The sequence below is a fragment of the Lutjanus erythropterus genome, chromosome 1 (genome assembly GCF_056507025.1).
Source record: "Lutjanus erythropterus isolate fLutEry1 chromosome 1, fLutEry1.hap2, whole genome shotgun sequence".
NCBI classification, from domain to species: Eukaryota; Metazoa; Chordata; class Actinopteri; order Lutjaniformes; family Lutjanidae; genus Lutjanus; species Lutjanus erythropterus.
This window is the reverse complement of record NC_139317.1, coordinates 26914435-26928478: the sequence shown is the minus strand read 5'-3', so window position 1 is coordinate 26928478 and position 14044 is coordinate 26914435. Positions and strand designations below refer to the sequence as shown.

General features: G+C 40.0%; 1 protein-coding gene across 1 annotated transcript in view; it reads left to right on the top strand.

The window, feature by feature from the left end:
- Nucleotides 1–628: 628 nt before the first annotated feature.
- Nucleotides 629–14044, top strand: part of spon1a (spondin 1a) — a 102612-nt gene continuing 89196 nt past the window's right edge. Inside the window, exons 1-3 of the mRNA XM_084718307.1 lie at nt 629–1177; nt 2234–2340; nt 9324–9457. Coding sequence (XP_084574433.1) covers nt 946–1177; nt 2234–2340; nt 9324–9457 — 473 coding nt within the window. The 5' untranslated portion in view covers nt 629–945. The remainder of the gene's footprint in view (nt 1178–2233; nt 2341–9323; nt 9458–14044) is intronic.

Here is a 14044-nt window from a genome sequence, read left to right as displayed (position 1 = left end):
CAGAACATACGAGCTGTATTTGTGGCTGATGCATCATGTGAGAGACATTTTAAACCAACGTGTCTTCAGGTTAGTGAATTTTTATTATTATTATTTTTATGTTATTGAGATCGATCAATATTCTCTGAGGGCTCCCTGAAGTGTACTGACAAAATATGTGAAACCTCACAGTTTGTCGTATTGATAAAAGCAGCACAGCAGCCCCATTTAGTCCCAAACGTTTGAAACCTCACTTTTCATGGATCTGACTACATCTTATGTCTTCTGCCTTATCTTATGCGTTAAATTTTGCGAAAGCTCACAGACGATGTTGGAATTTCCTTAATTAACTTTTGTGCAAGAAGACAGAAACCAACGGAGTCACCGACCAGCCAATGGATCCAACACGTATTGTTCAATTAGTCACCTAGACAACCATTTGGCATGCCTTTTTAATTCCTTTGTGTGTCTCTGTGTGTGTCCGTGTCTGCCTTTGGGCTCTTGACTGATGACACGGAGTTCAGTCCAAGTATGTCAAACGTGTCGCCTCCTCTCATTGGTAGGAATATTTGTCTTTGCTCTCAGTCTGTTGGTTCAGAGGACTCTTCACCTCGTCTGTTGGTAAATAGCTGTGCGCCCTTAGAGACAGACAGACAGACAGCTCACTCCTCTGTCGGACCCCTGCTCTCCTGCTCAGAGTGAGCAGCTCAGCGGCAGCACGCAGTGTGCAGTTCTCACAGAGCGAGAGTACTCAGCACATCCCAGCCAGTCCTCCTCTTCCTCCTCCTCCTCCTCCTCCTCCTCTCTCTGTGTCATTCTCACAGGATGGATCTACCCTCCTAGCAGAACACAAGTGTACTTCAGCAGTTGGCAACTTGGACCCTCATTCAGAAGTGAAACGGGAGCTGAACGTGTCTCCCCTTACTTCTCCTCGGCGCATCAACTTGGCGGTGTGAAACCTGCACGATGACAACCAGCGGACGACGTTTACGCGTTCTGCCGCTGCTCTTCTTCGTCTCCACCGCGGCGGCCAACATGTTTGCGTTCACCGAGGAGCCCTCTGAGAGAGCCGGGAAGTCAGACGGATATTGTAGTCGGATATTACGGGCTCAGAGCAATCGCAAAGAGGTCAACAACGAGTTTCGTCTCCGCGTTGAGGGAGACCCGGAGAGCTATCACCCGGGGAGCACATACAGAGGTTCGTGTTGATCCGCCAGATTTACGCACACTGCGCTTGTTGGCACTATGTACGCATTGTCAAATAAACACGAATCTACGGCCAGTAGGCTGTGCAAACTTAAAATAAGTTTCTAAAGACTCTACTTTTCACGCCACTCTGGTGTTCGTAGACGCACTGAGGGTAAACTATTGAATATTTGATTCCAAATAAGGATATCTGCATCTGAACTATCAAAAACCAAAAGTGACGACACTTTCAACCTAATGTGAGCACCCATGAGCAAACAGTCCGCTTTAAAACTCCTATGTGATCAAAATTTAAGATGGTTTGTGTGAAGTTAAATCCCTTTGCGATCTCTTTCGGGCTTTCTGGTATTCTCTTTCATAGTTAAAACAGATTTTTGAAAAGCTAGCAGTCCCTGATTTCATTGCTTTTGTCTAGAGTCAAAGTTATTGGGTGTTGTTAATGGGCATGTGCCATCTGCTCTGTGAATCTCAAAGGCTCATGCTGTTCTGGTCTCCACAATATATTGCACTGTGGTTGGATCATTCTTTTGTAATTTCATCATAAATAAGTTTCATATCATCCAGTTGTAGTAAATGAATTAGCCCAAAGTGCGGATTTAGAAATTTTGTAGTTATTTTACCATCACCTATATTAGAGAGTAGTCATTTTGAAATCTAAAAATGTTCTCCCAAGATGCAGATAGAGTTGTCAAGTACAGGAAATTAAATTTTCCCCGACGTAAATGAATATTCTTTTATGTTTTGCTGGATTGCTAAATGAAAGCACTATCTTAAACATCTTATGGAAATACTTCCAGGCTGACTGAACCATTGTAATTACTGTTATCTGAGCTACACGCTCAAGAACAGGTGCAATGTCTGATTGTGTGTAAAAAATAATTACAATTATATCAGAATATATTACCCTTTATCCACCAGAGTCTGACAGGCAGTATTATTTCTAAATTTTCTCAGGCAGGTAGTTAATTAAGCCCTCTATAGTCTTGTAGAATTGTTCCGTTTTTTCCGTTAATTGATGCTTGTCTTACTCCTGTTTGCTTCCATCCAGTGACTCTGACTGCAACCAGCCCCTCCTACTTCAGAGGGTTCACCCTTATTGCCCTTAAGGAGGGTGCAGAAGGAGACAGGGACGAGGACTACATTGGAAATTTCCAGGTAAGGTTGCAGCTAATGATATGACAGCTTTAACAATCAGGAAAAAAAATATGCTTTTTTATATTATCACAGTGCAGTTACATTGTAATTAACCTCTTTACAGTAATTTTCATCCATCATATCAGAAGCAGAATGCCTGATGTGTGAAGACAGAGAGAAAAAATAGACAGATCTTACTGTAGATCGGGGGGTGGGAGGTCTTGACAGATTTTCTTTGCGCAGCCTTCCTGTCTTCACATGTCAAAGTGTGATTATTCTCGCCTCACCTCCTCTAATAGGCTTGATATAGCATATGAAAAGACCATACTCTCGGCTCGACTCCATGCAGCTCTGCCTCGCCCGGCTATGAAAGTACACGTGTGTGGAATTTGAGGAGTTGTGTGGCCACATGCAGGCGTACTACAGCTCACATATGTGGTGTGTGGTGTAGAATGCAGTTGGTGAAGCTGAAAGGCTAATAAGCATTTTGCACAGGCAGGTCCAGCCGGAGTCCTGTAGGAAGCAGGGAGGGGCCAAGAGTGCAAAAGTAGGAAAGAAGGCAAGGAAACTGGTGCTGTTGCGCACATGTGATAATGGCCAAATATGTGAAGCCTTTGTTATTATAACGCAGTGTGAGGAGTTAAGAGGTAGAGAGGAGGAGGAGGCCGGTTGATGGTGGAAGTGAGGATAATAATCATGTTCCATAATACAGTGATAAACTTAATATTAGGGCTGCAACTAATGAGTATTTTCACAATTAATTAATTGATCTTTTAGTCCATAAAATGTCCAGTACTCTGGGAAATTGTAAAAAATCCTTGTTACAATTTCCCAGAGCCCGAAGTGACTTCTTCAGATTGTTTATTTTGTCAAATCAACAGTCCAAAACCCAGACTCTTCATTTACTGTCACAAATGACAATGAAAAGCAGCAAATCCTCACATTTAAAATTCTAGAACCAAATAATGTTTGACATTTTTGCTTGAAAAATGACTAATTGGTCATCAACATAGTAACAAATTTTCTTTCAGTCAAGTAATTGATTAATTGTTGCAGCTCTACTTAAAGGAGACATCTGTAATATATTTACTGTAATAAGTCAGAAAATGACTGTGATATGTCATCAGAGATTAAGGAAACATATTGAGTTGAAATACTCACTTCTCTGACAGCAGCGATACACTACAATGTCCTCCTTTTAGAGTTTTCTAACTTTTCAGACTAAATGTTTTAGTTTCATGTTAATTAAAGTTCAGATTAAGGCAGAATGTTGCCAAATGAGTAAGTGTCTGTTTATGAATCATCAGAAATCTTTAATACTCTTGTAGAAGGAGTACATGCTTATAATGGTTCAAGTAAGTAATATGTTAATGGAGTCTGGTAGGCAGTAAGACTGGCAGTCAATTAACTCAAAGTCCAGAGTGTGTATTTTTGGAGCAGTGGACTTTTCTTTTCACAATAATGGACTTAGCTTTACATCGTCAGACAAATGACGGTTATAAACAGCTGATCAACTTACAGTGTTGTACTTGTCTTCACTTGTTGTTGTCAGTTTACGATGATGCAAGCGTCTTCAAGTCCAAGCTCCAAGCTTCCTGCATTCTGAGGACGGGGACAGAACTCGCTTAGATCATATATTAAATAGGATTTCAACCTATTTGATATACAGTCAATGGCTCCAACTCACCATGTGGACTACGGTGCTCATTTATGCATGTGCAATTGCTAGATATTGCTCATTTAAATAATTTATTTTATTTCTACAGTATTATAAACTATCATACGTATAGTGTTACACATATAGTACAATATAATGTCCCTAGATGCTTTTTACAACACATTCACAGTGTAGAACTACATTGTGAGTTGAACTATGGAACTTAATGTAATGTTACATTCATAACCTTTAAATTAATTTCTCTTCACTGTTTCCTGTTCTGCTCTTGTGCCTTTTAGCTTACTGTGTCCTGTTAGAGTTTAGTTCATTCAAGTCAAGGCTGCAGTTTCAAGAAATTTAGCACAAGATGACATCCTGTTTTCAAAGGATTTGAAAAGAACTGAGCAACTGAGGAATTTCTTTTAGCTGGATCAAGTACCAAACATAACAGAAATACTCAAGTGTAGTTTGTACCTGTAAAGCCAATATACAGTACCATGATAGTGTATTCCTTATAAAAAATGCAAGGCATTCATATATGCATCCAGTTTAAATTAAGCTGAAATTCCCAGTCGTGACCAGAACATGAAATCATATGTTTCCTTAGAGCAACCCTTGTAAAGAAGCAGTTGTTAAATGGATTTAACAGCATGTGTGGAGCTCTCCTTTTCAGACTTTTGTCAACCTGTCAGTTTTAGTCACTTCCCACATAAAAACCCCATTATTTTATTGAACCTGTAGTACGATTCACGGGGAGGTTTGCACAGCAGCCCTCAGGCTCCTCTGATCACAGTTACTGCCACGCCGTGGCACTCTCTGTGAACCTGAGCCTTGAATATGGGATGGCATAAAAAAACAGGAGCATTTTATTTTAGTCCTGTGTGCACCTCACATCTCATTACCCAGCCTTAACACTGGCAAGCTTTATTCTGCTTTTATTTGTCCTTGCAATTGATTTCATGCTGTTGTTATTTAGTGCCGGCCTTGAGCGTGCTCCTCAGCCATGTGGCGGAGTGTGGCGTGGTGTGACAGGGCGCTAAACAGCAGGAGTAAAGAGGGGGGAAACGCTACATCATTAAATCACATTAAGTCACTTTCCTACACACATGGATGAGACTTGAGTGTGGAGTGCACAGAGAGTGATTGATGGGATAGATACATGTAGATGTGTGACCACAGCCTTTAGATGTTGGCATCAAAAGTAAAAAGAATGGATGTGATATTACGGGAACCTGCCTTTGATTAGGCTCCTGCTAGATTTTATGAAGCTGAAGGTCTCTTTCACAGCGTCAGATGATCACCTGTCTTGTTACAAGTACCATGTGACAGCGCAGTAAAAATAAACTGCTGTCCAAAGAGATATCCCTCTATCATCACCTGCTCAGTCTTTCATGTTTCATGTCTTTTATGTCAAAAAAGCACACACACACACATAGACACACTATTCCTCCATTCTGAAAGAGCTCTGGGTGGGCCGGCCTCCAGGCATTGAGCGAGAAAGAAAGAGAAAAGAAGCTGCAACAGAAGACGTCAGGCTTTATTTAACATACAGCTCATTTGAAATCTGCTGGTGTGCCCCATCCCAGCCGTCTCAGGACAGCTCCCGACTTGATGAAAAGCACTTTTATTGAGCTTTCTGGGAAGGTCAGCTGCCACCATGTGTGTGTATGTGTGTGTGTTTGTTGGCAAGAGTGTAAACCAGTGGGCAATGTTGGCGATGTCTGATGAGACATTGCTTCTCAGCAGGGTGGGATGATAGAACACGAAAAGGCAAATTGTTAGGAGCTGTGTGAGGGGTGAAGACGGTGCCACTATGAGCACAACACATGACATAATAGTAGACATGACAGACATACAGCAGCATACTCACATCATAATTCCACAAGGGTGATCTGATATTAAGTTAATATATATATTTGACAGATAACCTTTGTGCAAATTGTGCCATTTGCTTTCACTTTTGCGATGTCCCCACCTTATTTAAAGGGATAGTTTGAATTATTTTATTTAGGGCTGTATGAGGTACTCATCACTAGTCAGCGCATTTGCTACAGTAGATACTGGTCAGTATATCACCATTTAGGAGAAGCAGAGAGGAGTACCAGCACGGAAGCTAAGCAGTGTACAGGGTCAGCAACAAAGGTCCACCTAAAAAAAAGAAATGTGCGTGATATTAAGAATATTTTCACTGCTTTACTTTGCTGTCAGACAGCCTTCTGTGATGGGAATCCACTGTTATGTGAGCAAAATATCTTTCTTTCCAAACCAACCAAATTCCATAGGCGAAATCAGTCATTTCAGCTGAGTACAGAAGTTGCTGATCTACAGCTGCCTCAATCTGTTTATTTGTGCTATAATGTGCCTTTGGTGAATATGAACTACCCTTTTAAAATACAGATGCCACACAATAACAGAAACAAACTATTCCATCAGAAAAGGCTCGCTGACAGTAAAATATAGTGGTGGAAATATTCTAAATATAGAGTACACTTAATAACTATTTCCTGTAGATGGATTTTTTTTTAAGTGCCCAAAATATATTTTGTTGCTGACCTTGGCCACTGCTGTACAACTTCCAAATAATCCAGACTATCCCTTTAAGACTGATGTCAAATGTTATTGTTTGGATCTGAACAGGAGCAACTGTAGAGCCAAGCATCTACTCTGATGCAAAAACTCTTGCATAAATGCAGAAATACAACTCAGTTTTTCCATTAATGTGTCACATTTTTTTCTCTTTTCCTAATACGTCTGTCTAATTGGTAAATGATATGAAAACTTGGAATTAGACATGACCAAGAAGAAGAAATGGGTCAGAGGTCGTTTTGCAGCAAATTGCTTGCTTCTTTTTGCAGATGGTGTTTAATGCATTCCCATGAGCCTTCACTGGTTTTAACATGTGTTGTAGTCCAGTCAGGCCAGCCCAGGATGCCTGTTAGAAACCATGGGAACACGGAGGGGGGGGGGGGTATAATCCGTCAGACTGAGATAGGCTGCACACACACACACACACACACACACACACACACACACACACACAGAGAAACACACAGCTCCCAGGCTTTCCTTCTCACTCCCTCTCTCCCTCTCTCATTGGCACTAACTCTCTCTCTCTTTCTCTCACACACACACACAGACAAGCACATCCACACTCAATCCACTATCAGAGGGAACTCATTCATAACATGGCATGACAAAAGAAATTCTCTGCTGACAGCTTTATGGAGTGAGAAAGTTCCCTGTCTTTACTGCCCTGATGTCACTTCCTATCAAACAGATCCTTGGTCTCTGCAGGGCGGTGAATATTAGCTCGCTGTCTTTGCTCCCTCATGCAACCCCACTCCACTAATTTCCTTTCCAGTTAAAATCAATGAGATGCTCGGTGTCTCAGGTGTGCACCCGAGGAGAGAGGGCAGCATACATCTGGACAAAGTTTGACCCAAAGAGTCTGGAGACTTTTTTTTTTTTTTTTAATGCTGCCTGCAGTGTAAGCATCATGACCGGGCATCTGGGTATTTACTTTCTGATCAGTAGTATTGATTTAATTCAATTCAACTTACTTTATTTTCATAAATCAAAACAATAGGTCTGCACACGAGAAACTGCACCTTTAGGACATTTAATAGTATCACCACATGTGACGTTTCGGGCACCAGCCCTTCATCAGACATGAACAAGATAAGGAGACACACCTCCATAATTACTTTATTTTACCACTTAGTATTTATGCTGCTTTTCACTGGCTACATTTGCAAGCACACTAAGCGTTCAGAAAATACATCTTTCACTGCAGTTTGCATGGCTAGGGTAGGGATGCATGCACAAAAGTAAAACTCTTATTTCTGGTCAGAAGGAGAAACACACCTACTTCTAAACATCGTCAAAGACTTGGATATCAACAGGTTTTTGGACATGCGCAAATATCCGAATGTTGAATGAAATAACTGAAAGAGGGTAGCTGTGTTTGCACAGACTAACAAGTCCATCACCAGCGGGAAAATACTACGTTGATGCAAAGATTCAAAATGGCTCAATCAAAATCAAATCAAATCAACAAACAGAATATTTTGTACGTGTAAATATGGTCGCTGAGAGAGCTACCCTTCAACTCCAGGTAGATGTCAGCTTGAGCCTACCAGGCTGACATATGATACTGAAAGTGAAGAAAGAGTGCAATGTGCCACCCATTCACTAGACTGCTATAATTGCTTCGCTGTTTGGTGTCAAATGCCTTAACCAGGGTTTTTCGTTCTGCAACACACCAACAATGACAAATTTTCCACAAGGACTGGAATGTCAATATCCAGCCACAACTATCCAACCATCGACTGTGTTTCTCTCTCATTCTGACACAGCAGTTCAAACCTTTTTGCCCTGTATAGTTCTTGAAAAGAAGCGGTGCCTACCTGTGATTCCTCGTTTAAGGTTGTATCTGTGAGTCTATGAGTTGTGAGCAGTTCCATCAAGGACTGATTTTCCCTCTAAGCAACTAAGACTGTTTCATTTTAACCAGAGCAGAAAAGTATCCAGTATTTCAAAAGGAAAAAGACCAAGAAAATGAATATGAACATATGTTGTAGTGGCAGAATATATTTTTTATTCTCTTCTCTCCTGTTAATCATAGCTCAGATTTATTTTGTGGCTAATTTGAGGCATCCTGAATACAAACACACACACGCAAACACACACAAACACACACACTGGTAAGTACATGTAAGAGAATTCTGTTCAACATAATGGCTGCAGCAGATAACCACAAATGGTTGAAGACTAACACAATTTATTTCCATCTTAAATGTGCCGATGCTTGCGAGCTAGTTCAGGCAACTCGAGCTGCATTTTCAATTGTGTGACATACCTCACTCTAGATAGTACGTACCAAATGCACCCTTCCAATCTGGCGGCCTATTTAAACTGCTAAACGTTCCATTTCCTCCTCTGCCTGGATGCATGCTGCCCCGCACTTATACCTTAACCTGCGGGGAGTGATGATGTCGGAGCCTAGACGCCAAACCCTAACCCTAACCCAACCTAAGTCATGTCTGCTGCTGAATAAACATTCTAAAACGTGAGTTGTCTGACTGAACTCCAATTTATAATAATTGCTCTCTCAAAAATTTATAAATTTTGGAGTAAATCCCTCAATCTGTCCAAAAAATGTGAAATTAATGTCAGTTTTAGCTGCTAATTATGTTTATAGGTGCTTGAGTTGACAGTGGGAGAGTTAATGGTAAATTAATGGTAAATGCTTACACCTTATGAATAAAATCAGATGCACTTTAAGGGCCTCTTGTAAGGACATTTTTATTCACCACTTAATCTCTTTGTCTGTGTGTGTTCTTTACAGATAATTGATGAGGAGGAAACACAATTTATGACCAACTGCCCCCCTGCAGTGACAGAGAGCACTCCTCGCAGACGCACCAGCATCCAGGTGTTTTGGACTGCGCCCCCTAGTGGCTCCGGCTGTGTCCTCCTCAAGTATGTGAACTGATGCTACTCTGCAGATATACACTGTACACTACTGGTGTATCAAACTCTGATAAACAGGTCCTTGAACTTGATGAATTGTCATTCATTATTTTATAAGAGGTCTCGTAATGTGGAGAGCGGGGCTGCCTCCTTCTATCAAATTTGTAAATAACATTTTTTCACCCTGCATCACTGCCTGCAGATCAATGGAGAATACAAGATACTAGTTTTGTCTATAAATCCCTCTCAAAAACAGGGTAGATTTGATTTGTGATTATCTCCTGCTGACCATTCTTAAAGCATATGAAATGGTTTTAAATGGATAAATGTGTTAAATGCACCATATGTGAATTATGCCACAAGGGACCTCTGTCATAATAAAGCAATGATAAAAGATGTAGTTTGATGATGTTGTGAAGTAGTGTGAGATTATACGAGTTGTCTTCTTCATTGTCAAACAATCACCATTGCTGATTACAAATCTATCTGAGGTGAATCAGGAAGTAACATGTTCATGGACAAAGTAATATTATAAGTTTTGTCCACATTACATTTACAAACTTCCTCTCTCACTCTCTGACATATTCAGTGTTTGTTGAAATGTTACATATGTGCTTTAATAGCAAAGGGAAACCATTTATATCAATGAGGATATAATAAAAAAACCCTCTAAAAACAATAAATAATAAATTCAACAATAACTGAACAGTATGTATATACTGTATATACTACATTATGCTATAATCTTCGTTTTTTGCCATCAAATTTGTAATTTGGCAAACCATACAAAACAAAAATATGTGTCATAAGATGAATTGGAACACAAAGTAATATGAAGATATTGAAAAATAAACAAAATTTTAATAATAAATATATCATAACTTTCATGAAGTTAGGATTTACTGTTGCATTTGACTACATTAGTTGTAGGGTGCACCAAATAAACTGGTAACTGAGTGTATATTGACAGTGGTAGTTAAATTTGATGCGCTGTAGTAGAATGGGGTTTTGCTTTTGGTTTTCAACTTTTTAACTTAATCCTCATTCAGTGATTTTTTCCCCCCATGATTGGTTATCTAGCTTATATTTAATCCTATCACACAGACTTAAATCTACGTTTAGTGAGTGTATAATGGGGTTGTGAACAGCAGTACATCAAGTCCACAAGTACAGTAACATTGTTTCATTACATCCCTTCCCCCAAACTGTCTTGTCAAATTTTCAATCCCACTTGGCTTCATAAACTATTCATTACCTTTATTAGTTATATGGCTGATTGACACCAATCGATTCTGTCGTTGTGTGTCCTCTTGGCTTTCTCATGTACAGAAGTGTAGTCATGTTCATCTGAAGAGAAATGATGGCAGAAATCCGTTTATTAATCCAGTACTGTGGGGAAATACAGAGGGACTGTGACTCACAGGGGGCCGTCTGATCAATACATTATTTAACTATTTATGTACACATCTGCTTTCACTGTTGCCTGGTCTCTGCTATATAAAGGGAGGATAAGAAGGTTGCATCCCTTAGTGATGCATGTTGTTATGTGACTGCCACAGAGTGTAATGAGTTTCGCTCCCTTTGTACTTTCCGTTTCCCTTGTCCTTGTCTTCCTGGAGTATCTTCATGACCTGCCCAAGCTTTCCTACACTCTCTTTTTTCTGCTCCCCGCTCTCTCCTTCCCGCTTTTTATCCGTCTCCTCTTTGTTTTCGTCCTCCCTGTGATGTTGTCATCGCCTTCTCACAGCAGGTCATGTTGTATGGCACTTCTGCTCTCCTCATAGAGACCAGTGGGATGACGGCAGAATTGTATTCAGTTAAGCGCGTGGATAGAGGAAAAAAGTTGAAAATGTGACAGAGCACACAGCCTAGAAAGAGATACTTGAAAGTGCAGAGATGTGGATGTAATACCAGGGCGCAGACAATAGGGGAGGGAGAGAGTGACGAGTCTATAGTTCAAAAGAGACGCCTCTGAAAGTCACGATTACAGGCTGGGAGTGGGTATTTGCCGCTATTCTGCCTTCTACCTAGCAGTCAGAAAGATCACAAGGCTTTTTGTTTGCCTCTGTACTGCTGCAACACAACAAAAGTCTTAATAAAGTCTGATTGATTGAGAAGGTGCAACTCCTGTAACTAACTGACAAGTGAAACTTTTCAGAGGGAGAAACACTCTTGTACACTGTGGCTGTGTTATTGTATATCCCATACCAGCAGAGACACATAAATACACAGTTAGTGCAGTCAACCAGTATGCACAGAACAAAACAACATATTACAGGGATAGTTTGGATTATTTGAAGTAGGGATGTATCAGGTACTTATCAATTGTCAGTGGATTGCCAATAGCAATGGTGGTCAGCACACCCCCAGTTTGGAAAGGAGAGAGGAATATTAGCATGAAAGCTAGGTAATGTACTGCTTTGTACATGGTCTGTAATAAAAGGTAATAAAATTAAAAACTAACATTTATTTAGATGTGTTTTATTGTCATTTCAAATAATTCCTCCCTCAGACCAACCAAAATCCATAGAAAAAATCAGTGATTTTTCTTTGCAGAACAGCAACAGGAGTTGCTTGTCTACTGCCACCTCAGTCTGTTAGTTTGTTTGTGTTACTGTGCGACTTCTGTGTTTTGAAAGGACAGTTTAGATTCAGTTACACAATGACACAGACAAACCAGCCTTTTCTGATGAGAAGCCACTGTTATGTGAGCAAAATATCTCCCTCTCCAATCCAACCAAATGCTTAGTGGTCTGCCATCGCCTCAGTCTCTTTGTTTGTGTTATAATGTGAATCTGAACTATCCTTTTAAAACACAAAAGCCACACAGTAGCACAAACAAACTAACGGGTGGTAGACCGGCACTGTCGTGCTCTGTGAGGTAGCATTGCTGATTTCACCTATAGAGTTTGGTTGGTTTGGAGAAAGCAATAATTTGCTCATTTAACGGCTGTTTCTGTCAGAAAATTTTCCTTATATAGCATACACTTAAATTGATATTGCTTTTTTGGGTGACACTTTTTATAATTAGCTAAAATATCTTTTTGCTGCTGAATCTGTCCACAGCAGTTAATTGCTTAGCTTCCATTCTTGTGCCCTTCTCTGCTTCTCCAAATTGAGGGTGTTTGGACCACCATCTACTTTAACTAATATACTGACTATGGATAAGTACCTCATACATCCCTGCTTCAAATAAATCAAACTATCCCTTCAATGTGAAATAATATAGATTAGTACAGAGAGGACAATTTCATCACCACCACAGGGAGGGTAAATGACTGTTTTTAATTTAATTTTGTCTCTTCAAAAAGCTCTGTCACTGCATGTCTCTCTGCTTGCCTGTAAAAAACAATCATGGTTATTTAAAAAAAATGACATCTGGCCATGAAATTAGAAGTGTGTGTGTGTGTGTGTGTTTCTGTTAGAAAGCTCCGGTGACTCAAATGTTGTCCCAGAAGTTTCGCTCCTCCCGAGTGGTTTGCTGCAGTATAATTGACGGGCAGTTGCTGTCTTTTAGATGGAAAGAGCGAGCTCGGTGGTTTGGTTCCGTCTAAGGTTGGTCTGTGATGATAGGGTCAGGCAGGGATGCTCATTCAAACTCCTGAACTCAGAGCACTGACTTTCAAAGTCTTACCATTGAATCCAGTTATTTTCGGCTTTCTTATATACTACAATCAGAAGTGTCCCTGTTGCTGTTATCCCACTCCTACTTTTGTGAAAATATTCTACAAATTGAAGTTTTGCTAGGTTTGTGGATCTGACCCCTGGACTACTAAAATCTTGTTTTTTTACCTGACTTTCAGGGGCTGAATTTCTCACCTTCCTGTAGTGATACACACATGCATTTAGGGAGTGTTCAGTACACTTTGACATCACTGTTAGATATGGATAAAGATGGATGAGGACAGAGGTGGGGATAGGTTTGGTTTGCATTTTATCAAATCTAGTATCAAATCTACTTATTGAATGTGATTGCTTTCAAACCCCTTATCAGATTTAATTACCTTGAGCTTTATTTTAAATCTGTAATCATTATCTAAAACTCTACAATTTTTAGTGGTAGCTGAAACAATATTCACAACCTGTTGCTCCAACCTGAGACTTAGATGAACAGCCCAGGTATGAACTGCTAAAAAACTAATAAGAGGTGTACACTGCTGAGTTTTACATGTTTTTCACAAGCTACTTACCTCATCAAACACAACTATTTAAATTACTTTAATAAATACATATGCATAAGTTTTTCATCTTCCGGTTCGCTCTGCATGGTTTTCAGTTCCAACCAATTCTCCGGTGTTCATTGTCTCCACATCAGATTTGTTTTCTTTTCCCATCACGTTGTTGCTCTCTAAGCCATTCCTTGCAAGTTTTCTTTGCTTTTAGTTAAATCCAATTTATGTGATGAATATTTGGGGTGTTACCACTGCCGGAACCATTCTTTTCACTTATGGAGGCTCTTGGGTCAGTACAGCCCTGGGCTTGCAGACACCGTAAGACTTTTTTTCTTTCAGTCACTGAAGGTAATTACTGCCAGTGATGATAGTTGTTTTAACTGGTGAAAGTGACATTAGTTCTGTCTAAAAATAAGAAGCTGAT